We start from the raw sequence: 25,143 nt of genomic DNA, 5'->3' as shown, positions 1-25,143 counted from the left end.
CCTCACCCCCATCTATCACTCTTTCGCTCCGACCTGCCTAGGATTTCTCCCGCTGTCCCGCATGAACCCAAACTCCGCTTATGCTCGCTCACCCGTCTCCGTGATATCCTTACCCCCGTGTGCGTGACGCCGTCGTTTCGTCCGTGCCCCGAGCTCATCAGGCGCCCCTGTCCCTCAGTACTGCATCGAAGCAACGACGTACATAGTATGTCACACGTGACCTTGAAGGGGAGAAGGACTGCTAAGAAGACCTTCACCGGGTGCTGGACATGTCGAACTCGAAAGATCAAGTGTGATGAGGGAAAGCCGGCTTGTTACCAGTGCACCTCCAAGAAATTCAGCTGCGAAGGCTACGGTGTCAGGCTCCTGTGGATTTCGGAAAACCATGACCTCGGTTCTAGTCGGAGGCTCCCATCTGTTCAAGGCGGGAGATGTCGAAGGAGCAAAGTGGCTTTTGGTAAGTTTTTTTCTTTTTTTTTTCTTCTTTCTTCTCTTCTCTTTCCTGGTCTGCATTGTACAATGTTTCTTCGAGGTCATTATTGATACTGATGACAGCTTATCGGGTGGAACAGATGTTAGTCAGAAACCGCTGCAGCACCATGAGGTTGACAACATCATCACCTCCATAGATGCATTCGTGCCTGCCGATCAGGACCAGGTCTCGAAGCCTCTTTTCATCCACAACTTTGGAGTGTTTGAGATCTCTTCAGACAGTGCCGTCACCTCTCCGACCGTAGCGGTGGGAGTCGTAGACAACTCTCAAGTCCATGACACCGGTGAGAATCGGTGGCAGTCTGGCCAACACTTTGTCGATGGAACTTCATATATCTTCCCGGAGGGTATGTACGGAAGCCCCTCAACAAACGAGTCAGCAGGATTTCCAAACGACGAGGACAGCCGTCTACGTGCTCCGGACCACCATCAGCATGGATTCGCCCAAGATGACCCTGGGAATGATGATCTAGCGTCTCGGAGCTCCCAGGTGGCCGATAAGGCAGAGAGGAGAAGCCCGTCACTCGAAAGGTACGCCTGTTCACCATACTTCTTCACGGTTCCACCTGCACTCAAGTCATCACCATTATCCGATACAGAGCGGTTTCTCATGCACCACTACATGCATCGAGTTGTGAACCTCTTTTGCGTCATTGACAACCAGAAGAGCCCTTGGAAGCTCATTCACCTCCCGCGCGCGCTGCAAAGCGTCGGTGAGCTGAACGTCAACGGCTCTAGCACAAGGATACGCGACGCGCTGAGAAATGCATTGCTGTCCATCAGTGCTTTCTGCCTATCCAATGACGGAACTTTGCGCAGATGCGGCCGAGACGCTGCGGCCTGGGCCCATCGGGCGACTCAATACCGAGGGAAGTCGATAAAGCTGTTGAAAGATTCCGTGGAGAAGGATCTGCATGCGCCGTCACGTCCCGGATACAAGGAGCTCCTGGCCACCATGCTCTCCATGGTCACAATCAATGTATGCCCCACTGTGCATCAGCACGCACCAAGGCAACCTTGCTAATTACTGGCCGCGTTGAAGGTTATATCTGGAGACACAAGTACCTGCAAAGTACATCTAGACGGTGCCTTGCGCCTGATGCGCTACGCACGTTCGTGGAAGACGAGGTACTCGTCCAAGGCCCAGTCACTCCACCGCATCTACTTCTATCTACGGACGATATACGAGAGCACCGCGGTGGACTATGCTCTGGAAAGACCTTCCGACCCATCGCAATCTGTCGAAGCCGGCGCAGCTGCTCTTTCCGTTCTCGACCCGCTAAGTTTAGGTACTCATCAAAATGACAGCAGCATGGACACCTGCTCCACACCATCAGCGGTACCGGACCCTGCCAACATGACGACATGGGAGTGCATCTACGGAGTTCCCCTGACGATGCTTGTCCTCCTGTCCAGGACGACGCACCTCATCTCCAAGCTGGATGCGTTCCGCCAGCGCTTCCAGACCACGGCGATTCCAGAGGAACTGGCTGCGAAATGCGATGAGCTGGAAATCACAATCATGGACCTGCTCGCCCAGTCGTCCGAGACGCAAAGGGGAACCAGCGAGGAGACTCCGAGCTCGACAATCATCCGAAAGACGACCAGTGCGTTCCACAACGCGCTGATTGTCTACTTTGCACAGCATGTCCGGCTTCTTGGCTATCGTTATCTCCAGCCGTATGTGCAAGAGGTTCTCAACAGCATCAGGGACATTGAGACGATCAAAGCAGAGAAGCAGATCCTTGCTGCTCCTCTATTCTGGCCGGCATTCATAGCTTCCAGCGAGGCGTTTGATAACCCCATACAGGCCGAGTTCAAGGACTGGTATCGTAATGTCGAGGTCTACGGCATAGAGTCTGTCAGGACCGGAATCATGGTTCTCGAGCAGGTATGGGCTGACGGGCCTACAGCGGGGAGGAGATACACAAGTCAGTGGATGGGCGTCGTCCGGAAGACAGGTCTCAGGTTAATGCTGAGCTGATCAGCAGACTAGGGCTTATTGTTTGGGGATGAAGGGTGGGAAACGAACAGCTCATGAGCAGCGACGCTGTTCTAGGCTCCAATCATAGACCTACTTCGGACCACATATCTATGTTTAGTTGTGGTGTGGTGGGGAAATACTATCTCATCTTATAAGAGAATGACTGCTGCTTGGAGTCTGAGCCTTCATTGAGTTTGGGTACGCTCAATGCATGTATTCTCCAAGATGCACACTTCCATCTCGAAGCAAGGCTATATTATACTACAGAAAGCACGCCACTATCGAAGAAGAAGAAAAGAAGAAACATGCCTCTCAAATACATAGATACCGGGGTCCGGATGGCAAAATGCGACTACAACTTGGCCAGGACACCGTCTGGCTGCAACAGGGCCAGATGGCCCTTTGTGATATCCGCCACCGAGCGACAACTATGTATGTCACGGTATCAGTAAGTCAAGACTTCCATCAGTTCACGGAGGGTAGACTACTTACCCAGCAAGCGCCATACACGTGATAAACTCGTCGTACAGGATGTCAAGAGCGAGCTTCACGCCCTTCTCACCAGCGTACTGCACACACGTATGTCAGTAACCTGATGCTGTAAAGGTAAGATATATATCACGCAGCATCGGAAACTCACTGCAAGCCCCCAGATTGCCGGACGGCCGGCAAAACAGAAATCGGCACCAAGAGCAATAGCCTTGAAGATATCCGTTCCTCGGCGGATGCCACCGTCAATGGCAATCAGGATACGGCCCTCTGCCACAGGCGCGCAGTCGCGCAGGGCGTCGAGGGTGGCGGGGGAGCCGTCGAGCTGGCGACCGCCATGGTTGGATATCACGACTCCATCGAAGCCATGTTGGATCGCGAGCTCGACGTCTTCGGGGGTGTAGACTGTGTCCCACCTGTCAATAACCTCTCCCCGGAGAGACATGGTGGGGATGCATATTGCTAGACCTACCTCCCTTGCCCCAGATCTGCATCTTGGTGTGTTTGCGGAAGAAGGCGATGAGCTCTGCCCACCCGATGGCGGTCTCTATGTCGGCCCATGTCAGTATCTCGAAGCTGGCCCAAGGTGTAGGGTCAATCTTACCGTAGGCCATTGAGTCGCCGGCGTCCTCTAGGTTGGACACGTCTACTCCGGGGAACAGATTGGGGTACTCCATCCCCTCGGGGAGACCAAACGAGTTACGGAACTCGTTTAGCCTGCGGCCCAGGTAGGGAGCATCGAGGGTCAGGAACAGTGCCTTGTACCCAGCCTCTGCAACGCAAGGGACGGTGTCAGCGATTGTTCGCCCGATATCGCGACCGGTGCCAGGTACAGACGTAACATACTCTCGGCTCGCTCGACCATCTGGATCATCGCCTCCCTGTTCTTGAGCAGGCTAAGCTGCATGATGTAAGGGTTTCCCTTCCCATGGGAGATGACGCTCTCCAGATCAATGGTGGAGTAGCATGAAAGGGCCATCGGAACGCCAACTGATGCAGCCGCTCTCGACGTTCCGACCTCTCCGTCTTCGTGAGCCAGCTTCTGCATAGCAGTGGGCGAGAAGCCGAAGGGGAACTTGACCCTGGCTCCGAAAAGGGTGACGCTGCTGTCGATGTTGGAAACATCCTTCAAAACTCGGGGGCGAATCTTGTATCTGTCGTAGGCCTTTTCATTGTCGCGCAAGCTGACTTATGTTAGGGTTTTTGACAAGCTGCCAAGAGGGTGCGAAGCTGGACCTACGTGAGGAGGTCCATAGCTCCCTCATTATAGTATTCTATATTGAAGACCACTCTTCAGCACGCGTCGTGTCTGTGGGAGCCGAGCTACATTCTGCACCATGGACTTACCCCGATATGTTGTAGATAGCTTCTCCGAAGCCAGTCGCTGAAGATCATGGATGGAAAAGACCTGGGGGTCGTACGTGCGCCCACGGTTGGCCATGGTGCATGTGGGATGTGAGGATGACGCAGATATAGCGAGAAAGAGAAGAGTCTTGCAAATGGAGGGGATAAGAAGATATTGGTTGATCCCGAATGACAACAAGCGAATACACGGATAAAAGATGGGGAGGGAGAGCAAGGCAGCTATTACATTGACCTTTTAACATTGACTGGCATCCTCCCCCACACCATCACCAACAACCCCATCACTATCTCGTCCCGGAGAGACATTCCTGCAAAAAGATGGAGAAATAAAAAAGGGAAGGGGGGGGGGGGAAAGGAAGAAAAAAAAACGGCTCATACGGAGACGCCAGCAACAGCCGAATACAGTCGAGGAAAGCAGATCCAAACAGTTCCCACCTACCGCGTCCTTCTAGATTCCAATCTAGTCAAGTGGATATTACATATCAACATGCCTTATCACTGCATATTACTCCTCCTCGCGGTAGGGGGTGACTTTCCTGTTTTTTTTCTTGCCAGACCGGGTTTCCCCACCTGTCGGGAACAATTCCCATGAGACTTTCCTCTTCCTCTCATCTCTGGGAATGCCGGGTACAGCTCCAAACAGACATGGCTGCCTGATCTCTCGATACCTCAACGCCATACCGGGGAGAAAGAAGGCCAAAAACAGGAACCACCATCTGAGGGGGAGCCTTTCCCCCTCTTCTCGTTTCTCCTCGATCTGTTCCCCTTCCCGCTCCAAGCGAGGCAATGGCCAAGACCCGTTCCCTGGGCGGTTGCTCAACTTGCCGCACGTCCCACACAAAATGCGACGAGGGTCGTCCGAGGTGTGCCGTGTGCGACCGTCTGGGAATCCGGTGCGGGGGATACGACATACGCATCACCTTCAGTTTCGAGCATTGCGGGGCGCTCAATGGCAGCCAACGACAGCAAAAGAACGGCGACGGCGATGACAGTCCCGGTAGTTTCCGCAGGCCACTCTTCACAGAGGCTTATCGTCGACGGATGAGCCAGGATGTGCTCTCTGCTGTTCCGCCAAAGACAACCGACGATGTCTTGTTGCTCGTGGATTCTACCGGAGCCCGATTTGATGCCGGGGCGCCGACGGGCAAGGCCCAGGAATTGATGCGGGGGCCGTTTGGTGTCTTTAGGCCTGAGAGGGGAGTGGGCGGAAATCACCAGCAGCAACGAAGGCAGTCGACTGCTAAAAGCCCGTCTTCGCTATCCATCTTGGACATCCTGCTCCCGGACGAGCCCGGAGCCCGGAGAGAGTTCACGTCTACGTTTAGAGATGCACATCTAGATATCAATGGCGGTGTCGAACCCAGCCACAGGCATCATGACTTGCCCGGCTTCCTGGGAGACCTGCCGTCGCCACAATGCTCGAGACACTCGTCGCATTCTGGTCTTGGGCCCCGGGATCGCGTCGAGGATGTCACGTCCTCCAGTTCGGTCTGCATCACGTCGCCCTTGCTAGGCCAGAGGCTGTTTCCGTCGGCCGGGCATGCCCCGGCTGATGCACCCTCCCTCCTACACCACTACCAAACCTCGGTCATCTCGCTGTTCTCGCCGCTAAAGAACCAAAAGACACCGTGGAACATCTTGTTCTTGCCGAGTGCCATGAACACGTTGGCAAGCCTGACCGTCGGCATGATACCCAACTATGCAAGCCTGTGTATCTTTCAGGCCTTGCTCTCCATCAGCGCGTTTCACAAGGGGACCCTTTCTGCGGAACCGCACGCCCGGTACTGGAAGGATCGCGCCAACGGCTATCTGGATCTCGCTCAGCAGACTCTCAAGACAGCCTTGTATGAGCAAGGACTACTACCAAAGAGGGCAAAGTACAAGGAGACGTTGATGGCCTTGCTCTCCATGGCGACAGCCACGGTGAGGGCCCCTCCATCATGCCCCGCCCCGCCCCCTTTGTATATCACAGCACCGTGCTGACACTAGGTACAGGTATTCAGCGGACAGTGGAAGCATACCAGGTGCTGCTTGCATGATGCCGGGGCGCTCATCCGCCAACGGGGCCTGGCCAAGCCCCAGAAGTCCCGCAGGGTCCGCATGCTGCACCACTGCTACGCCTACCTCAAGATCATGCACGAGAGTACCTTTCTGGAGGCCAAGGGCTTACCAGAACCCGAGCAGCGCTCCCAGTCCGGGACAGGTCAAGAGCAGTCGCCCCTTCGGGCCAGGCCATGGGACGGTCGACTAGACTACCGGCTCCTGATGGACAAGCCCATGCCGCTCGGCGAGAACGACCTCCTCCTGGAAGTCCCCGGCCGATGGCACCTCACGCTGTACCCGTCGATATTCGGCGTACCCGAGTCGTTCCTGGTCCTCCTCTCCGAGGCCCTGAGGCTGGGGAACGAACGGCATGTCCTGCTGCAGAGGCCTGCGGAGGCGAACCTGACGTGGCAGCAGTACCAGCAGCGCACAAAGGTTCTGGAGAAGTGCATATGTCACTGGGAGGCGACGTGCAACCCGGGAAACAGCATCGAAGGCTGGACCCTGACGCAGTCCAACCAGGCACTGCTCAACAATATGCTTCTGGCGTTGAAGCACGCCCTCATGATATACTATTACAGAAAGGTGCTCGACGTCGACTCCACCATCCTCCAGGCGCAGGTGGAGGAGACGATCGATGTGCTCCTCCAGTGCGAGCAGTTGGATGGGTACATGAGCGTGGACTACTGCTCTGCTGCCTTTGCGTGGGCGGGTTTCGTGGCCGCCTGCGAGGCTCTGGATGCGGCGGTGCAGGAGAAGTTTGCGTCGTGGCTCCGGGGATGCTTCAGACGCAGTGGCATCAGGACTTTCGAGGCGGCGCTCCAGCTTGCCGAGGAGATCTGGGCTAGGCGGAAACTGGACGACGCAGGTGTCAGCTGGCTGGACATTGCAAGGGAGAAGGGCATATACATGTTTTTTGCATGATGGAAATGCGTGTATGATCTTGTACGATATCGAAATGTACGCAATGTCCAAGTGGCAGTGATTACTTCAATACCATGATATGTGACACATTACAATACTAGCACATCTCGTATCCAGAAGCGACATAAGCCCGCCTCAGGTCAAGGCCTGTGCTCCTGGAAAGAGTCGAGAGTGATCCAGGCTGAAGTCGGGAGATATCCATCGAACATGGAAACTACTTGGGAAACTGCCTAGGGCTCAAAGGGATTCCGGGAGTTGCATGTACAGGCAGTACTGCGTAGATGCATTCACTCAATTCCTGCCTCTCCATACAAAGCCCATTCATGAGCTTCTATTCATCCACTGTTCAATGGCTGACCACATAGCAACAATAGCTACACGAGTCAGCTGATTTCTCTTCCTTCTGATCCATTTCACCGCTGTCAGTCAATCGTGGAAGATTTGTCTTCCCCATCTTTAGTATTCACTCTGAACGCGCTACATAAGTCCCAAACATCTCAAGCTCCCGGACGCATCGTTAACTGGCAACGCAACACAACATAGCAAGCATCTCCCCTCAAACAATATTGAACATAATATCCCAAAGCCTAACGGCACTTTCAAGACGGGTATAGATAAGACTTCCTCCTCCTCCTCCTCCTCCTCCTCCCTCTTCTTCTACTTCTACTGCTTCTTCTTCCTCTTTTTATAGATATTTATTTATGAATATTTCATCTCCCTTTACAGAAAGCTACCATGCCTCCCAAGAAGTCCTCAGACACAGGAACCCTCTCCGACACAGAGATGCGCTTCATCAAGGCTCTGTTCGACAACATGACCCAGAAGCCCGACACCGACTGGGACAGGGTCGCCGACGCCCTCGGGCTCAAGGACTCCAAGTGTGCCAAGGAGAGATGGCGTCAGATGTCGATCCGCCATGGCTGGCGCACCGACCCTTCCTCGTCTGCCGGTGCGGGGGCTAGTCCTCGCAAGGCCGCCGCCGCCGCCGACAAGGTTGCCAAGAAGCCGGCTACGCCACGCAAGAAGGTCAAGAAGGAGGAATATGCTGGCTTCGACACTTCTGAAGATTTCATCCCGGGAGATGCCCATGGAGAATCCGGAGACGCCCAGCAGACGGTGGCCAGCAAGGGTTTAGACAGTGATGGCCAGATTTAACGTGGGCCCAGCTCTTTAACACCTCTACAGAGTACCGCGATGCATGTACGGAGAAGGCAGTCTGGTACTAGCTGGTTCGATGCTATATTCGAGGCTGGGTGTAATGGGGAGGGAGGAGGAGGGGGGGTATATTGAACATCGAGGTGTGGGTGATGGGACCTGGGTGATGTTAGCGTTGGCAGGTTCATCTCGTGGAATAGGTCAAATCGATACTTGATGAGGATCGTACTGAACGAAACATCTTTCAACTCATGAATATGTATAACTTTCACAGCTAGCATGGCTGCCTGCATACACTGCAATCCGGAGAGAATGGAGAGAATGGTGATTCTTTCCGGGCCCAAGGCTCCATCCGTCCAAGATAACCATCTACAACGTTACGGATTGTATTTTCGCGTATTCACTTCTCTACAGCCACACGACATTATCTGCCCACGTAGTTGAATCTCACCAAGCCTGCACGTCCCAATATCGCACCAACCACATGTAATATAGTATTGCTACATGTCATGTTGAACGAATATGCTCTCGCTCGAGACATGACGCGCATCAGTTGCTCTCAGAAAACCGTAGCTTCTACCTCAACCCCTCTGAAGATATCTTTCATGAACTAGGACCTCATTTTTTTTCTTTTTCAATATACCTGTAGGCAAGTTGTACCCGCTGATCACGGTGCCACTCTTCTCATCTCGCTTAACGGATCCTGTGGTTCGCTGGGTCAAGCACTTGTCAAGCACTCCAGCTCACTTTCTTCTCATCTTGGGCAGTGCAAACATCATATCTTTACGTCATTCCATACGGTAGCACGGTTCATCTTGTACCGATGGCACATGTAGGCGCAGGGTTCCAGCCTGGGCTGAGATTTCCGAACATATCCTAGGCAATGGGACTGTGGGTGTGGGTTGGGGTTGCAGCTCGCCCTCTACTGAACTGTTATGGGCTTCAGCACACGCGGCAATGTTCAGCTGACAGTATCTTGGTATCTGGGTGAAATCCGGCTACCCGTAGAATTCGGGGGAGGGTTTTCTTTCTATTTCTTTCTCTTCGCAGTTACTCGCTCCTCTCCCCAACTCTCGTTTCCTTCGCCCTTCTTCTCTTCTCATCCTTCGCATCACATCCCTCGAGAGTTGCAAGCAGATATACAGACATCCATCATAGATTTGCTATATCTTGGTAGCTGATATATTTCGGTCGATCACTACACACTTCAAACAGTAAGTGTTTCTCGCAAATATGCCTGCTGGGATACGCCATCAAGCAAAGTCCCATCCCACTCTCTCGCAACCCCATGACCGAACACGCAGATACATACAGACAAATCACGTCTCTCCGGACCACAATACTCATCTTGTTTCACGTAGAAGAGCATAGGCTATATTGAAGAACTCCTTTCCTTGACTTTCAATCTCAAAATGGCCACCAAGGTTGATACTGCCGAGCAAGTTCGGTTCCTTGTCTCGTGCATCAGGCACACTAGCAACGGAAGGGTAACGAACTTTCCATTCTACCAACCGGATAACCAACATACCTGGCTTCATCAACCTCGATCTCGGTAACTAATTCAGTCAACCTCCACAGCCGGAGTTTGCCGCCGTTGCTACAGAGCTTGGAATTGTTTCCAAGGGTGCTGCGTAGGACTCTTCTCCTCTCCCCTCCCCATACTCCGTCGGCTGATATTCTTCTTCTACATATAAAAAATTTAGCCAAAAGCGCTACGAAAGGATGCTCAAGGCCCACGGCGTCAGCAACTCGAAGCCTGCCGAGCCTGAGCCCAAGTACGGCGGCGAGACACCCAAGACGTCTCCTAGGAAGCGGACCGCCAAGGCGCCCGAAGATGGGGGCTCTCCTACAAAGAAGCGTACCATGGTCCCTAGAGACAGGCCTACTCCCATCGAGGGCAGCAATGATGCCCATCATAACGAGCCCAAGAAAGAGTGGAAGCCTGAGACCGAGACTGGTACCCAGTCTGATGCTGGCGAGGACGAGGCTCTCGATAGCGAGCCCGCTCTTTCGGGTGCGTTCACGACCGTTCGCCTCTGCTTCCCCTCATCTCGCACACACGCCTCTACTGACTGCCTTACCCTGACAGACCCTCCCTCTACGGATGAGGCCTGAACTCCTTGCCCTTGAACTTGGCCGCACATGACTCTCGTAAAGTTTCGTAGGCACCGAGCAGATGGATGGATACAACAACATTGCTGGATACAGAGTAGCTTCTTCAACACACGGAGCCCTCAACATATAATGGGAAAAAGGATCAAGGGATGGGAAATTACATCAGGTTGATGCAATGGGTAGAGAGGCACAGAATTGAAAGTTCCCCCGCAAGCCACAAGAGGATCTGTAAGTGTGATGCCTCCAGTTGTTTACTTTGATAAGTCTCATGTCGTGACAGTGTTCAACTGTATCACAGGATTCCATAAACGTCCGCATATGCCATTCCGGAGAGCCAGAGATAGTTATCTGTAGAAAATATGTTGAGAGAATAGGTCTATACAACATCTTCGGACAATAGAAGCATGCAAAGCGCGCCATTGTCGGCCCATTGATTGGATTTCCCAATGGCACTCTTCCCCACTCAACGTATATCCTCGCCGGGGTTTCTCGATAGCGCACCATTGTCGTGATCGAAAGATGCATTGTTCAATGCCGAGATGATCTCTTCGACAATGACTCCCAGCAGAACATGCTCATGCCCCCCCCCCCAAAGCCAGAACAATATAAACGCCCTACTCCTCAGGAGCCTTTTGAAGCATTCCATATTCCTCGACTCGACTCAGACATCTCCGAACCATGGTCAGAATCTTCAACTTTCCATCCCATGCGCCCTCATTTGTCTTTGAATTCTACAAAACTTCCAACTCTACTCTGAGATTGACTCTTCATCTCAACATCGCAATGTCTACAGATGCCATCCCCAAGGGCGAAGTCCTGTACCTGCGTCGCCTGTGCTACCAACCGCCACGCTCTGCATCAGCCCGCCATTCCAGCTCGGAAAGCACTGGTGCCACCAGACCACCAAGCTTAACCGCCGTCTCCACCCGCGATACAGACGAAGATGCTTGCTTCTTCGCGGTTACAGACTCCCGGGAGGTAAACCGGGAGGAGCAGAGATATATCAGCGAGATACACCTCGAACACCCGGAACTCTTGTCAACGCTGGCTTCCTCGACCAACAAAGGGACCCATCCATCCTCCTCCGACAGGCAGCTGGACTGCGCAGGCCAGGAAGTCGTCATCGGATCTGCCACTGAGCTGGACAGGATGATCACCGGGAACTACGAGAGCGACGGCTCAGGTGCTGCCACCTCTGAGACCCCCTCCTCTCCCAGCTTCGACTCCCGCTTCAGGGGCAGCGACAGCTTTTCTGACGCCGAGTCACTGGCCAAGGAGGTCCTTTCCCTCATCAGGGAGTCTGCCGAGAGGTCTGTGGCAGAGCCTCTCCGTGAGGAACTGGGCTACGTTACTACGTGGCTCAAGATCTTGGCTACGGATCACAAGCGGGCCCAAGGTCAAAACCGCTTCCTGGATGATTCAATCCGGTCCGTCGAAGAGAACACCGAGAAGATGTCCGACGCAGTCAACAACCTCCTTCCCCTCGGTCCCATGGTCAATCAGCTTTCCGACGTGGTCCCCACCGTTAAGCAACTCTCCGGCATAGCTCCTGCTGTCGAGCAACTCTGCGACGTGGTCACCAACCTCCCTGTGGCCATCCAAAGAATCACCGCACAGGCCGTCTGCCACGAGACGTCAGAGGCGATATACAAGATCATGCAGGCGCAGCAAACGGCCATGGTGGCACTTGTGGACAGGGAGGCTGAGATCAGGGCATCGGCCTCTACAGCGGTCGCAATCGACTACCATCTCCTCTCCTCCATGATTGTCGTCAACATGAACAGGCAGGCTTCCCGGGAGAGCGACCCGCTGTCACTTCGTCGGGGAGTTTTCGGGAGGGTATGGAGAAGAGTCTTTGGGAGAGGGTGATGCAATTCCTGGAGCCTTGCGCTCTCTCCAGCTGTTATGCCACCGCAATGTACCTTGGGGTATTACGGAGGGAGATCAATATCTGCCATCTCCTGAATCTAATCTAGACTTTCCGCCCTACAGCAGCATGGCCGCTTCTGTAGATGTCTACTCAGGCACTGCTGAGAGCCGGCTCACGATAGCGTCGGGAAGAGACCTGATCTATGCAGGGTGGAATGGGAATCTCTTCTTCTCCTCATCGTGAAAGAAACTCCCCTGAAGCTACCTTTGCTAGCGAGGCTAGCTCATCACTGCAGGCATGAGCAGAGACGTCATGTGTAAACGCTCTGCGTATAACATTATATTGAGAAGGTCAGATAAGCAGTCGCCTTCCTTGGCCATATCACCCAACCGTCTTCCCAAGCCGACTCGTTTCCTGGCAATGAAAGTAGCCCCTGCGTTAGCGATGTGTGCGGCCTTGGGCCTAGGTTGGTCGCGAATGATCGTCCGGCCAATGTCTAAATGTCCATTACTAACCGCTGTATACTAGTATTAACATTACAAAAGTACCCATACCGCGTGGCTTTTTAGTCCTTGTAGCAACGGCTCTCCACTACGTAGTCTTCCAGGCTTCTCTCTGTTTACCCGTCCTCGCTGCATTCAATCAACTTTCCGAAGCCTGCATAGATAGAATATGGCGTTTATACTGGAAAGAGAAAAGTTTGATCAGGCTGCTGGCTAACTCAAGCATCTAATTCCACTCATGTAAGTGTTGACATGAGACGAAACGTTGCTCCGGCGGCTGCACATGCACGTGATGATAATAATGATAACGATAACGATAAGCATACGTAGCCGCATCACTCAGGCTAAAGCGGCATCAGTTGGGGATATTACTGCATGAGCAAGGAGATAGGCCCCCTCGACATTCCAGTTCACCCGATCGGCCACCCAGGGGCTGCGTGGCGGTGGGCGTCAGAGTGAATGTCCGTCGGGCTCTTAGAGAGAATGGGCCAGTGATTGAACGCGCCCATCGAGGCAGCTTCCCGCCCAGCACTGCACCCCAAGTCACTCTACGGGTGCCGAGCCCTTGGTTACAGTGGTGGCTACAGGCTGGTGGCCTGGGAACGCAGTGCACCTGCAACACCCGGCAACTGCCGAGGTGGCTGACACTTTGGCAGGTGCCAGCACTCCGGACCAGTGCCCTGGCAGCTGTCCGCCGAAAAAGGAAATTCTCCATTGTTCAACGCTTTCTCCTGTTGCAATTCCCTCCTCGAGTAGCCACCTTGTCGAATCACTCTGTAGGTCCGACACCTCTGTTATCATGCTGCTGCTGTTCATTTTGGCCTTGTGTATTCATGTTTATATCTGTATGATCTGCGCACTCGTCCTCTTCATACTCTTGCTTTTCTGGACCTCAACGGGCTATCTATCGTTGTTAGCGCCTCTGTTCTGTTATTCTTCGAAGATGGGAAGATGGACACTGGAAACGAGAATTGCACGTCCGCCCTGAAATGCTTTTGGAGTTTCCGTTTCTACTGTCCAGAATATGCCCTCGGCTATGTTCTGCCTCCGAACACCATCTGCCTTTCGCCTTCCAGCCTTCTCTATTGTCGGGTACTTATTACGCACACATACACCCACGGCAAGAGTTTTTCTTTCTTTCCTGGCATCGCACACATCTTCATATCCCAGTCCTCGGCTTCTCTCCAAGGACAGTCAGATAAATTGTAACATACTCCCTCACCTACCGGCAAGTCACGCATGACTGAGCATGATCCCCCTTCTCCACAATGACTAACCCAGCATACGAGAGTCAACGCATAGCTAATATTAGATATCAAAACCAGTCAACTCGCTCCAGAACCACCACAGGCCATGCCTCCCCGTGGCCCCAAAACGGGCAGCTCGGAGAACGATGCTGACGTCTTCGGCGAACACCGCTCAGCTTCCTCCAAGGTGGTGAAGAAGGTGCGCTCCCCGGCAAAGAAGACTCTCGCCAAGTCTGCTGCCAAGGACCCTTCGACACCGCCGGCAAGTAAGGCTGTGAAGAAGAGGACTACCTTCACGTCCCGGCCGCCCACGGCTGACGAGCGACGTCTGAATGGCCGTGTTCCAGGCCGATCCCTGATCCCTTGGACCCGTAAGTTGCCCATCGGCATTGAGTGGGAGGGAAGGCCCAAGCCGTCCAATATGGTCATGGTCCTAACATGCAACGCGCGTCTTCAGGGCCCCGGATGGCGGAAAAGCTCTTGCTCAACTTGCTGTTCGAGCTTGGCAGAGTTAAGACGCACATCCCTTGGGACGTGGTCGCCCACCGGCTTCACCCGGGCTCCTCCGCCTCGGCCATCACGCAGTATACAAACCGGCTGCGTCGTGATCTCCTCGCAGAGGGGCATATCGTGCCTCCAATCAATGGGAGGAATCCTACCACGACCGTCCCCGAGTCTGAGATCCGCGGCTGGGTCCGTGATGAGTCCGAGGGCGCAAGCCAGGAGGCCATCCGCCCCGTCACATATGACGAGGAGATGGAGGACCGAAAGTACCCGCTCCCCTGCTCGTACGCCGGGAGGGATGAAGAGATCCGAGAGGCAGCGTTTCCAAGCCCCTCCGAGAGCTACAACTTCTCCCCTCGGCAGGCGGTACCTTGTTCCCCTGCCACGCCGTCGCCATTCGCTCCCCTGCCTGCCTCATCCCAAACTGGGCCCAGCTTCTCCCCCTCCAGATCCCCCTCCACCCGTCCGTTCCCGCAGGCTCGGAGCGATGGCAGCGGTTCCCCATCTGTCCCCGGGAACGAACGGCGGCGGGGCGGTGCCACCCAAGGCTGGCCTCACAGCACCAGCACTGGACAAGGGCATAGCTACTCTGCTTCCGGCTGGTTGAAGGTCTTCGGGTCCATGGGCACAGGTGACCTCGCTAGCAACCAGGTAATGACATCATGCATCCCGAGCTGCTGACAACCACCGTCGCTGTCCCTCATCATAATGTTCTGGTCGCTCACAGAATTTCAACAGTTCCTTCTGAACTGGAACTCCTCCGTCCAAGGTGGAGCCATTCAGAACAGCGCCATACAGAGCCGCCCCGCGCCGAGCAGCACCGCACAGGTCAGCCCACTTGGTGATGATGCCCCCGGCTGGAACAGAGCCAGCGCGGCCGCCGTGAGTTGCTCCGAGAGAGAGCCGTCTAGCAGCTTCCTCGGGGCGCCTACGGCCATCGTCTCTCCCCAACTGCCCTCCATGCTCTCGGAGCCAGCCGGGGAGTTGGAGCAAGGTGCCTCGAAGCTGTTCGGTGCTGAGACCCGGCCCATCAGCGACAGCATTGTGGAGGGCTCTTACTTCACGGATGCCCTGCCTGACAGCCAGCCGGAATTCTGTTACAGCTTTTCCGATGAGCAGGAGTCGCCGAGTGGGCTGTGTGGCATGGCGGTTCAGACAAGTCACTGGAGTCCTCCTAGTGGATATTCCGGGGCCGTCCCGGACCAGTCATCGGGCGGCGACTATGCCGGCGAGGCACAAGATATCACCTGTACATTCGATGGCTTATTCGTGAGTGATAATTTCTGTCCCGATGGAGGCTTGTGGCTGGCTGGCTGACACTCGCTCGGTAAGGACGACGGCGCTTTCGCCCATGACGCCTTTGAGGGTTGTGACTCCATCGATTCCGCCGATTGAGGGCGTGAAGATATATGTTTTCCTTTGGTTTTGCTTTAATTTTTTATTCTTGAGGGTTTGATCAAGGTTGTCACTACCATATCTATCACTCTCTTCCCTTTTTTCCCCCCCTTGCTCCTCTTGCGTTTCCTTTGTTTTTGGATCTGAGTGAGGAGTTTGGATATATCTTTGTTTGATCCTAGAAAGGATGGCTGGAAATTAAATACTGACGTGTGCACGATTACGCAGACGGGCGAGCGTTGCTTCTGGGACGATGATGATGATTTTGTTAAGACGAGCATGAGTTATCACAGCATTGGGCAATGTCTTGTATGAGCTCTATAATAACGATACTTGTTTCGTCACACATAACAGAGAACATTCCATGATGTAACACTGATTCTGCGGGGAGGGCATGAGGAAGTTCAGGGGGGTTTTTCTTCGGTAGGAGGACCTTAGGGTGAGCACGAGTACGGAGTACATGATACATATATAATATCACTGGATAGCACCTGTTGCAATTGTCATCGACCAGTACGTTTGCCCTGGCAACAACACAACAACAGCGGTAGTACAGATTACCTGTAGCACTGTCCTAATAGCAGTCGGAACTCAGACAAAGATTTGACAAAAAAAAAGAAGAGAAGAAAGAGTTTTATAAGGACGTATTATTACTTCGACTGTACTGGTGGAAATAATGAATACCGATTGCAAAATGATGGCAAGGCAACAAGGTGGATGCCTCGGCAGTATGCATGTACCGTAATCGTAAAATGGGCATCGTATCTCATTACTGAGGCGGCCTGGAATATTCCATGGACAGGCGGCGGATGTCGTTGGAAAGGAGTCGAATTGACACGGGACGACGCTAAGGCCCTTTCGGGTATTGCGTCCCAGGGCGTCCAAAGAGTTCTGGACCAATGGACGAATAGCCGACGGACCGTGCCAGTTTTTTCTGGGGCCGGGGTACGCAGAGAAGCTACTCCAATACTGCCGTTCTTCTTTTTTTCTCTTCCTCCAGGAGAAATCAAAAAGCTCGAAACTTCTTCCTTCAATCATCCTCTCTTCTCCCTCCTATTTATCTCGTCCCCCTCTTCCGCAGCACCTCACTTTTTTCTCCGTCCACTCTACAAGGCCGAGGTACACTGCTTCTTCTTGTAATACCTGTATTCTTTTGATACCCCCCCCCCCCTCCCTTTTCACACACAATGCAGCGCGCTGTCTCTTCGCGGGTGAGGGCTTCGGCTCTCCCTACTGCTGCCGCCAGGTACCGCGCCGGTGCTGGTCTCGGTCAGCAGATGCGCTTTGCTCACAAGGTACGATACATGTGATTTCGATGGAAAGAATCTTAGGGTTGATGGAATTGGTACGGTTGGCTGACACCTGGCCGTTCTCGTGAGTAGGAGCTCAAGTTCGGTGTTGAGGCCCGTGCCTCTCTCCTGGCTGGTGTCGACACGCTGGCCAAGGCTGTCGCTACCACTCTCGGTCCCAAGGGACGTAACGTCCTCATCGAGTCGAGCTTCGGCTCCCCCAAGATCACCAAGGGTAAGCAATAGCAAGACGTCCCCCACCACCCTTGGCTGCCTGGCCTTTTATTCCCCTTCCGCGCGCTCCGGGCAACCGACACTGACAAATAACGGCCAGATGGTGTGACGGTCGCCCGTGCCATCTCTCTCCAGGACAAGTTTGAGAACCTGGGTGCCCGCCTGCTCCAGGACGTCGCCTCCAAGACGAACGAGGTTGCCGGTGACGGTACCACCAGCGCCACTGTCCTGGCACGTGCCATCTTCTCCGAGACGGTTAAGAACGTTGCCGCCGGCTGCAACCCCATGGATCTCCGCCGCGGTATCCAGGCTGCCACCGACGCCGTCGTCGAGTACCTCCAGAAGAACAAGCGTGACATCACTACCAGCGAGGAGATTGCCCAGGTTGCCACCATCTCTGCCAACGGCGACCACCACGTCGGCAAGATGATCGCCAACGCCATGGAGAAGGTCGGCAAGGAGGGTGTCATCACCGTCAAGGAGGGCAAGACCATGTCGGATGAGCTCGAGGTCACCGAGGGTATGCGCTTCGACCGTGGCTTCGTCTCCCCTTACTTCATCACCGACACCAAGTCCCAGAAGGCCGAGTTCGAGAACCCCCTCATCCTGCTCTCCGAGAAGAAGATCTCTGCCGTCCAGGACATCATCCCCTCCCTAGAGCTCGCCACCAAGATGCGCCGTCCTCTCGTCATCATTGCCGAGGACATTGACGGTGAGGCTCTCGCCGTCCTGATCCTCAACAAGCTCCGTGGCCAGATCCAGGCCGCCGCCGTGAAGGCTCCCGGCTTCGGTGACAACCGCAAGTCCATCCTCGGCGACATCGCCGTTCTCACCAACGGTACCGTCTTCTCCGACGAGCTCGACATCAAGCTCGACAAGGTCACCCCTGACCTGCTAGGTTCGACCGGTTCCATCACCATCACCAAGGAGGACACCATCGTCCTCAACGGTGAGGGTACCAAGGATTCTATCTCCCAGCGCTGCGAGCAGATCCGTGGTGTCATGGCTGACCCCACCACTTCCGAGTACGAGAAGGAGAAGCTCCAGGAGCGTCTCGCCAAGCTCTCGGGCGGTGTCGCCGTCATCAAGGTCGGCGGCTCGTCCGAGGTCGAGGTCGGCGAGAAGAAGGACCGCTTCGTCGATGCTCTCAATGCTACCCGTGCTGCCGTTGAGGAGGGTATCCTGCCCGGCGGTGGTACCGGCCTCCTCAAGGCCTCTTCCCAGGCACTCAACGACATCAAGACTGCCAACTTTGACCAGCAGCTCGGTGTCACCATTGTCAAGAACGCCATCACCCGTCCTGCCCGCAACATCATCGACAACGCCGGCCTCGAGAGCTCCGTTGTCGTCGGAAAGCTGACTGACGAGTTTGGCGCCGACTTCCAGAAGGGCTTCGACGCCTCCAAGGGCGAGTACGTCGACATGATCTCCGCCGGTATCCTCGACCCCTTCAAGGTCGTCCGCACCGGTCTCGTCGACGCCAGCGGTGTTGCCTCTCTTTTGGGTACCACCGAGGTCGCCATTGTCGATGCTCCCGAGGAGAAGGGCGCTGGTGGCGGCGTGGGTGGCATGGGCGGCATGGGCGGCATGGGCGGCATGGGTGGCATGATGTAAAGAGAAGTGTACACGATGTTTGATGCATATGCCGAGATGCGGACGGGCGCCTTGTTTTGATTTTCGGGCTGGGAACAATGTGTCTGATGATGCAACGACTTGTCATCGCAGGGGACAGGATGGTTCCCACGGGTTTACGCACATCTCCGCTCTCTACTTGTACTTGCAGCGGCATCTACCGCTGCGCGCAAAAATCTGTATTTATATCCTATTGGAAAACATTTGTATTATACAAGAGCAAAAAAAAAAAAAGAAGAGCTTTCTTACTTGTAAAAGCATAGGGAAAACATAGGAAGGCAGAACAATATAACCCATGTAAACTATTCTACAGAATCCGGTCCCCCTTCCGTTGTGATGCCTATAATCTGTAGATATCTTGGAACGGGTAGCCGGACAATCGACTTTGACTACAAACAAACCTACTGAACCACGCACGAGTACTTGCATGGAAGGATTCATGCATTCTTATAGAACTTGCCTTGCAAACGCGCGTATGTACACTGCAATATTATTGCGAATCAGCTGGGACCTGAGCAGAGAAACTCGTCATCGGTAGCCAGAATCAAAGTCTGGCAGTGGGTCACGTGGCCCATCTCACGGGGCAACCCACCCCCACCATGAATGAGTGCGATTGGTGGTTAGTGGTAGTCTGTAGTGGACTTCTCTGCTGTGTGCTGAGGTGGTGTGTTTTTTTTTTCTCTCGTCCCGCTAGAGAATAGAGAGCTGTATCATGCTGGAGAGCTGGACCTATGGAGGGGTCATAGGGGGGGGGGGGGTAAAGCCAGCATAGCATCAACTAGCAGCAGCACTAGCTGAAGTCGCAGCAGCAGGTGCCACCACTACCAGCCGGGCCTCCCCGCGCGCTCCTGCCTGGTTCGCCCACTTCGTCAGTTTTCCCCTCCATCCAGTCCTAACTAGGACACCCGAACATCAACCTCTTCTTCTCTCTTCTCCTGGTTTTAAAGGCCTTCATCTTTCTTGCATCTTACAACGCATCACAAGCTGCAGGTACATACCATTCCTCTCTCCCCTGTAAGCCATCTTTTTTCCCCTAACGCCTGATATTGTCTATTTCCTCTTCATCTTGCTTTCCCCCTTTCCATTTCTTCGCACATATTTCTTTTGCCCGCAGTGAACCGTTCCCTCAACTGACAAGCTCAACCGTTCTACCCCTCCAAAGCTTAGGTTGCCTCTCACGCGCAAATCACCCTACTGCAACAATGGTATGTCGGACCGCCCTTTCAATTGTTCATCTGTTTTGCTCTCTACTTGTCTTTCGTTCGTCATTCTAACAGTGTTTCCCCTTACAGTCTCAATCCGGGTACGTCCAACAGTACCACCGCGCCACCTCCCCTCCTCCCCGCCCCCTCCGTTGCTACCCCGCCCCGCGCGACCAATTTCTGGCGACGACGTAGTCGCAGGGAGACGAAAAATCGAAAGGAAATGGATGATAGAAAACTTCATGAGGCTAACAGCTACGGGGAATTTTCCCTGTTGTTTTTTGCAGAGCTTCCGTTTCGCAGGAGTGCATCTCCGCCTACAACGAGCTCAAGCTCGAGAAGAAGCACAAGTTCATCATCTACAAGCTGTCGGACGACTACAAGGAGATCGTTGTCGAGGAGGCTTCGTCCGACAAGGACTGGGACAACTTCCGTGAGAAGCTTGTCAACGCCACCTCCAAGAGCAAGAGCGTACGTGTTTTCTACAGGAGAAGGAAGAATATCACTCTCTTCCTTTCCCACCCGCCTCCATTTGACTGGTTCTGCGACTAATGACGCAAATTTCGTGCAGGGTACTGTCGGCAAGGGCCCCCGCTACGCCGTTTACGACTTTGAGTACAACCTCGCCTCTGGCGACGGTGTCCGGTAAGGATTTTGCCACGATTTCTTCTCTTTTATGTCAGGATAGTTTTTGGCTTACGACCCCTACAGCAACAAGATCACCTTCATCGCCTGGTCTCCCGATGATGCCGGTGTTCAGGTACGCAAAGCTCTGATACAATGCTAGATACGTGCCAACTCACTGAACCCCCTCACAGCCCAAGATGATCTACGCCTCTTCCAAGGAGGCCCTCAAGCGCTCTCTCACCGGTATCGCCACCGAGCTCCAGGCCAACGACTCCGAAGACATTGAGTACGACACGATCCTCAAGGTCGTCAGCAAGGGTCTCGCCGGTTAAGTGTCGCAAGTCTGAAATAAATGCCGGCGCTGTCCATATGAGCGAATGAATTATTTAAGCTTCCTGGAGGTTTCTTCGTCTTTGAACAACTGATGATGACAATGATGACGCATTGCCCAAGTGTATGGTGAGACTCGTCATGGGTTTGGGTGGGGTGGTTTCCCAAGGAAGAAGGGTTCGTCGAGCGGTCACATTATGTGGCCCGCTGGGTGCAACATATTTTTCTGCAGATTCGGCCAAGTTTCTCCCAATGATGAGGTATATCGCACGTACACAAAAGGAAATGAAAGAAAAAAAAAAAAGTTATACACACGCCATCGATTAAAGAACCACGAGCGAATCGTCACATATGCCTATATGCTGAGCCAATATTCTTGATCATGCATGTTTTCTTGCGCTATACCAATTAATAATGCTAGGAAGGTTCTACTCGTGCTTTCGGCTAACTGCTCTGCCAACTTGACTTGAACAACGTAGATAGTTTGGCAGCTTCCTGCTCGTCTTTGAGGCGCTGCGTAAGGAAACCCTTGAGATCAGACCAGAACTCGTCAGTCTCCAATGCGGCAGCACCCACAGCAGCAGCAGCGGGTGATGCCGCCGCCGTAGCATCCTCCTCGGTCGGCAGTGGCGGAATAGCCGCAGCGCCGCCGATGATCATGATGGAGAACTCGACGGACGTGTGCTCTCCTTCACCCAGGACATCCTTGAGGACCTTGGTGTCGGCAACGGGCTTCTTGTTGTGCAAGAACTTGATCTTGTTGACGGGTATGCGGGTCTGAGAGGTGACCTGGGCCTTGATGTCGATTATTGAGGTGGTGAGGGGCAGATCAGACAGCTTGATGTCCAGGGGCGGGTTGCGCAGGGACTTTAGAGTGACCTTGACGGTGCGTTCTTGACCGGCGGCGACGGCGGCGGATCTGTTGGGTTTGCTCATGGGTTTGGACATGCGGGGGAGGATGTGCTGTTTTGGTGGTTTGATTTATTAGTATATCCATTTTCCTTTCTCCCATTTCTTTCCATCTATCCTTTCGGGGCGGTGGGAGGGGAAGCCTTGATATATATAGTAGATAGAGAGAGCGTACTGGAGGCCGAGCGGGAAACTTTCGTGCATCTTCGACGTGGTCGGCTGATAGTTGGAGGGGACGGGTGTCAAGAGTCGACACAAAGGTCTTGGCGAAGGAGACTTCTGCCATGGCTACGATGTTTTCTATATGGGTATCGTTAAAGTAAAAGTTCGACGGAAGAGGTAGAGTGGGTTTAGTTGAGGATATCAGTCGACGCGTATAAACATGGCTTCAAGTTGTAGAGCAAGCTTACTATCTTGAGGCGATTGGACATAACGTTCGTTATAGCTGAGTGGGCAGGGGGGGGGGGGGGGGGGGGGGGGGGGGAGAGGGGGGTCACGTGGAACGGTTTACTGATACGGAGTTTCACCGGTTCTTATCGGACCTGTGTCGCATGGATTTTTGCTACAGCAGAATTGGCAATGAAGTAAAATAAAAAAAAGTTTCGGCGGGGCGGTCACTGTCTTTACTTCAGTACATCGGACAAGACAACAAAAAAAAAATCTTTTTTCCCCTTCTTCTTTCCGCTCTTTGTTTCCTTTATCCGTTCCACTTGACTCTCCATTTTGCATTCGTTCAGGACTCTCATTGTTCTGTGAGATTCCGTTGACATAATGGGTGTGGGACGACGGATGAAGAAGCAGGGCCCGCCCGAGGCCCTGACGGACGAGCACTTTGCAAAGCTCAAGCGGAAGGCTGGACTGCCGGCCGACGAGCCGGATCAGACGCCTGAGAAGAAGCGCAGGAGGGCTAAGGAGAACGCCGCGGCTCCCCCTCGTAAGAAGACCAATGGTGTTGGTGTCCGTGGCGCCGCCGCCGATGCCGCCCCCAAGAAACCTGCGCTCAAGAAGACGACCAAACCTGAACCTGCGGCTCCGGCCAAGAAGGCCAATGGCAAGGCGGCGCCCAAGTCCAATAAGAAGCAGGCCCTGGCTGAGTCGTCTGACGACGATGATGACGAAGATATGGATGACGAGTTCGGCGCGTCTGACCTGGAGGACGGCGATGTGCCAGGGCTGGGAGACGATTTTCTCGGATCTGACTCCTCGGTGGTGGACTCCGGGGATGAAAATGGCGGCGGGCCTCGCGCCATGTTCTCGGACGACGACGAATCGGATGCGGAGGAGAAGCTGACGGCGGCCAACATTGAGGGACTGTCGCGCAAGCTGGACCGGGAAATGAAGGAGGAAGCGGACGCTGACGCGGAAGAGGTGCAACGCGGGCTGCAGACCAACATTGACGGGGAGAAGCCCAACGTGCTGGAGGACGAAGAGGCGTCGGACGACGAGCTGTCGGCGCGGACCAAGTCTCTGCTGGCACCGGACCTGCAGCTGTTGCGCACGCGCATCACGGAGAACGTGCGGGTGCTGGACGACTTCGCCAACCTGCACCAGGAGGGCCGGTCGCGCGGCGAGTACACGGACCAGCTGATCAAGGACATCTGCGCCTACTACGGCTACTCGGAGTACCTGGCGGAGAAGCTGTACAACCTGTTCACGCCGCGCGAGGCCTTTGCCTTCTTCGAGGCTAACGAGACGGCTCGCCCGGTGGTGATCCGCACCAACACGCTGCGCAGCAACCGTCGCGAGCTGGCGCAGGCCCTCATCAACCGCGGCGTCACGCTCGAGCCGGTGGGCAAGTGGTCCAAGGTCGGGCTCCAGGTGTTCGAGTCGAGCGTGCCGCTCGGCGCCACGCCCGAGTACCTGGCGGGCCACTACATCCTCCAGGCCGCGTCGTCGTTCTTGCCGTGCATGGCACTGGAGCCGCAGGAGAACGAGCGCGTGCTGGACATGGCGGCCGCGCCCGGCGGCAAGACGACGTACCTGGCCGCCATGATGAAGAACACGGGCTTCATCTTGGCCAACGACCCCAACAAGGCCCGTTCCAAGGGTCTGATCGGCAACATCCACCGCCTGGGTGCCACAAACGTCATCGTCTCCAACTACGACGCCCGCGAGTTCCCCAAGCCCATGGGCGGCTTCGACCGCGTCCTCCTCGACGCCCCCTGCTCGGGCACCGGCGTCATCGCCAAGGACCCCAGCGTCAAGACGAACAAGACCCAGCTCGACTTCATGCAGCTGCCCCACACCCAGAAGCAGCTGCTCCTAGCCGCCATCGACTCCACCTCCCACTCGTCCAAGACGGGCGGCTTCATCGTCTACTCCACCTGCTCCGTCACCATCGAGGAGAACGAGCAGGTCGTCCAGTACGCCCTCCGCCGCCGCCCCAACGTCCGCCTCGTCGAGACGAACATCCCCTTCGGGAAGGAGGGCTTCACTGCCTTTCGCGGGAAAAAGTTCGACCCTTCCCTCCGCCTCACCCGCCGCTTCTACCCCCACTCGTACAACGTCGACGGCTTCTACGTCGCCAAGTTCCAGAAGATCGGCCCCACGCCCGTCAGCGCCTCGGCCGCCGCCGCCTCCACGGCTGACGGCGCCGCCGCCGATGTCGTTGACAAGACTCCCATCACCTCCGAGGACGAGGACAAGGCTGCCGACGACGACTTTGGCGGCTTCGACGAAGACGAGGACAAGGCCTACATGGAGAAGGGTAAGCGCAACGCCATGCGCAGGAGGGGTCTCGACCCCAGGAGTGCTGCCAAGAAGCAGCCTAAAAAGCAAAGTAAAGAATGAGGGTCGTCGTATGTTCCATAGGTGTTTAATGCATTTGTCCCTGT

At 54.6% G+C, this 25,143-nt stretch overlaps 11 protein-coding genes across 11 annotated transcripts; 9 read left to right on the top strand and 2 right to left on the bottom strand.

The window, feature by feature from the left end:
• Positions 1-207: 207 nt before the first annotated feature.
• Positions 208-2,476, top strand: GMORB2_0179 (uncharacterized protein; the record flags this gene model as incomplete). Its single annotated transcript, XM_035462165.1, has 3 exons — positions 208-400; positions 573-1,471; positions 1,535-2,476. 3 exons carry the CDS (start codon positions 208-210, stop codon positions 2,474-2,476), a joined length of 2,034 nt encoding a protein of 677 aa, XP_035325095.1.
• Positions 2,477-2,828: 352 nt separating this feature from the next.
• Positions 2,829-4,406, bottom strand: GMORB2_0178 ((S)-2-hydroxy-acid oxidase; the record flags this gene model as incomplete). Its single annotated transcript, XM_035462164.1, has 7 exons — positions 2,829-2,904; positions 2,969-3,045; positions 3,117-3,370; positions 3,438-3,737; positions 3,812-4,149; positions 4,206-4,239; positions 4,313-4,406. The coding sequence occupies 7 exons, from the start codon at positions 4,404-4,406 to the stop codon at positions 2,829-2,831; spliced, it is 1,173 nt and encodes a 390-aa protein (XP_035325094.1).
• A 710-nt stretch (positions 4,407-5,116) lies between these two features.
• Positions 5,117-7,297, top strand: GMORB2_0177 (Pfam:DUF3468; the record flags this gene model as incomplete). The annotated part of the gene is made up of 2 exons (XM_035462163.1): positions 5,117-6,253; positions 6,326-7,297. The coding sequence occupies 2 exons, from the start codon at positions 5,117-5,119 to the stop codon at positions 7,295-7,297; spliced, it is 2,109 nt and encodes a 702-aa protein (XP_035325093.1).
• Positions 7,298-8,032: 735 nt separating this feature from the next.
• On the top strand, positions 8,033-8,452 carry GMORB2_0176 (uncharacterized protein; the record flags this gene model as incomplete). The annotated part of the gene is made up of 1 exon (XM_035462162.1): positions 8,033-8,452. The coding sequence occupies one exon, from the start codon at positions 8,033-8,035 to the stop codon at positions 8,450-8,452; it is 420 nt and encodes a 139-aa protein (XP_035325092.1).
• A 1,412-nt stretch (positions 8,453-9,864) lies between these two features.
• On the top strand, positions 9,865-10,567 carry GMORB2_0175 (uncharacterized protein; the record flags this gene model as incomplete). The annotated part of the gene is made up of 4 exons (XM_035462161.1): positions 9,865-9,939; positions 10,031-10,083; positions 10,156-10,466; positions 10,542-10,567. The coding sequence occupies 4 exons, from the start codon at positions 9,865-9,867 to the stop codon at positions 10,565-10,567; spliced, it is 465 nt and encodes a 154-aa protein (XP_035325091.1).
• Positions 10,568-11,245: 678 nt separating this feature from the next.
• Positions 11,246-12,436, top strand: GMORB2_0174 (uncharacterized protein; the record flags this gene model as incomplete). Its single annotated transcript, XM_035462160.1, has 1 exon — positions 11,246-12,436. One exon carries the CDS (start codon positions 11,246-11,248, stop codon positions 12,434-12,436), a length of 1,191 nt encoding a protein of 396 aa, XP_035325090.1.
• A 1,303-nt stretch (positions 12,437-13,739) lies between these two features.
• GMORB2_0173 (uncharacterized protein) lies at positions 13,740-16,086 on the top strand (the record flags this gene model as incomplete). The annotated part of the gene is made up of 5 exons (XM_035462159.1): positions 13,740-13,852; positions 14,266-14,558; positions 14,645-15,342; positions 15,430-15,960; positions 16,024-16,086. The coding sequence occupies 5 exons, from the start codon at positions 13,740-13,742 to the stop codon at positions 16,084-16,086; spliced, it is 1,698 nt and encodes a 565-aa protein (XP_035325089.1).
• Positions 16,087-17,273: 1,187 nt separating this feature from the next.
• On the top strand, positions 17,274-19,223 carry GMORB2_0172 (chaperonin GroEL; the record flags this gene model as incomplete). Its single annotated transcript, XM_035462158.1, has 3 exons — positions 17,274-17,381; positions 17,469-17,610; positions 17,710-19,223. 3 exons carry the CDS (start codon positions 17,274-17,276, stop codon positions 19,221-19,223), a joined length of 1,764 nt encoding a protein of 587 aa, XP_035325088.1.
• A 617-nt stretch (positions 19,224-19,840) lies between these two features.
• On the top strand, positions 19,841-21,402 carry GMORB2_0171 (cofilin; the record flags this gene model as incomplete). The annotated part of the gene is made up of 5 exons (XM_035462157.1): positions 19,841-19,848; positions 20,731-20,914; positions 21,015-21,088; positions 21,155-21,203; positions 21,262-21,402. The coding sequence occupies 5 exons, from the start codon at positions 19,841-19,843 to the stop codon at positions 21,400-21,402; spliced, it is 456 nt and encodes a 151-aa protein (XP_035325087.1).
• A 442-nt stretch (positions 21,403-21,844) lies between these two features.
• Positions 21,845-22,595, bottom strand: GMORB2_0170 (Ubiquitin family; the record flags this gene model as incomplete). Its single annotated transcript, XM_035462156.1, has 2 exons — positions 21,845-22,363; positions 22,485-22,595. 2 exons carry the CDS (start codon positions 22,593-22,595, stop codon positions 21,845-21,847), a joined length of 630 nt encoding a protein of 209 aa, XP_035325086.1.
• A 485-nt stretch (positions 22,596-23,080) lies between these two features.
• On the top strand, positions 23,081-25,099 carry GMORB2_0169 (25S rRNA (cytosine2870-C5)-methyltransferase; the record flags this gene model as incomplete). The annotated part of the gene is made up of 1 exon (XM_035462155.1): positions 23,081-25,099. One exon carries the CDS (start codon positions 23,081-23,083, stop codon positions 25,097-25,099), a length of 2,019 nt encoding a protein of 672 aa, XP_035325085.1.
• Positions 25,100-25,143: the final 44 nt, after the last annotated feature.

Source organism: Geosmithia morbida, assembly GCF_012550715.1.
Source record: "Geosmithia morbida isolate 1262 chromosome Unknown scaffold_0, whole genome shotgun sequence".
Lineage (NCBI taxonomy): Eukaryota > Fungi > Ascomycota > Sordariomycetes > Hypocreales > Bionectriaceae > Geosmithia > Geosmithia morbida.
This window is presented reverse-complemented; position numbering and strand designations above follow the sequence as displayed.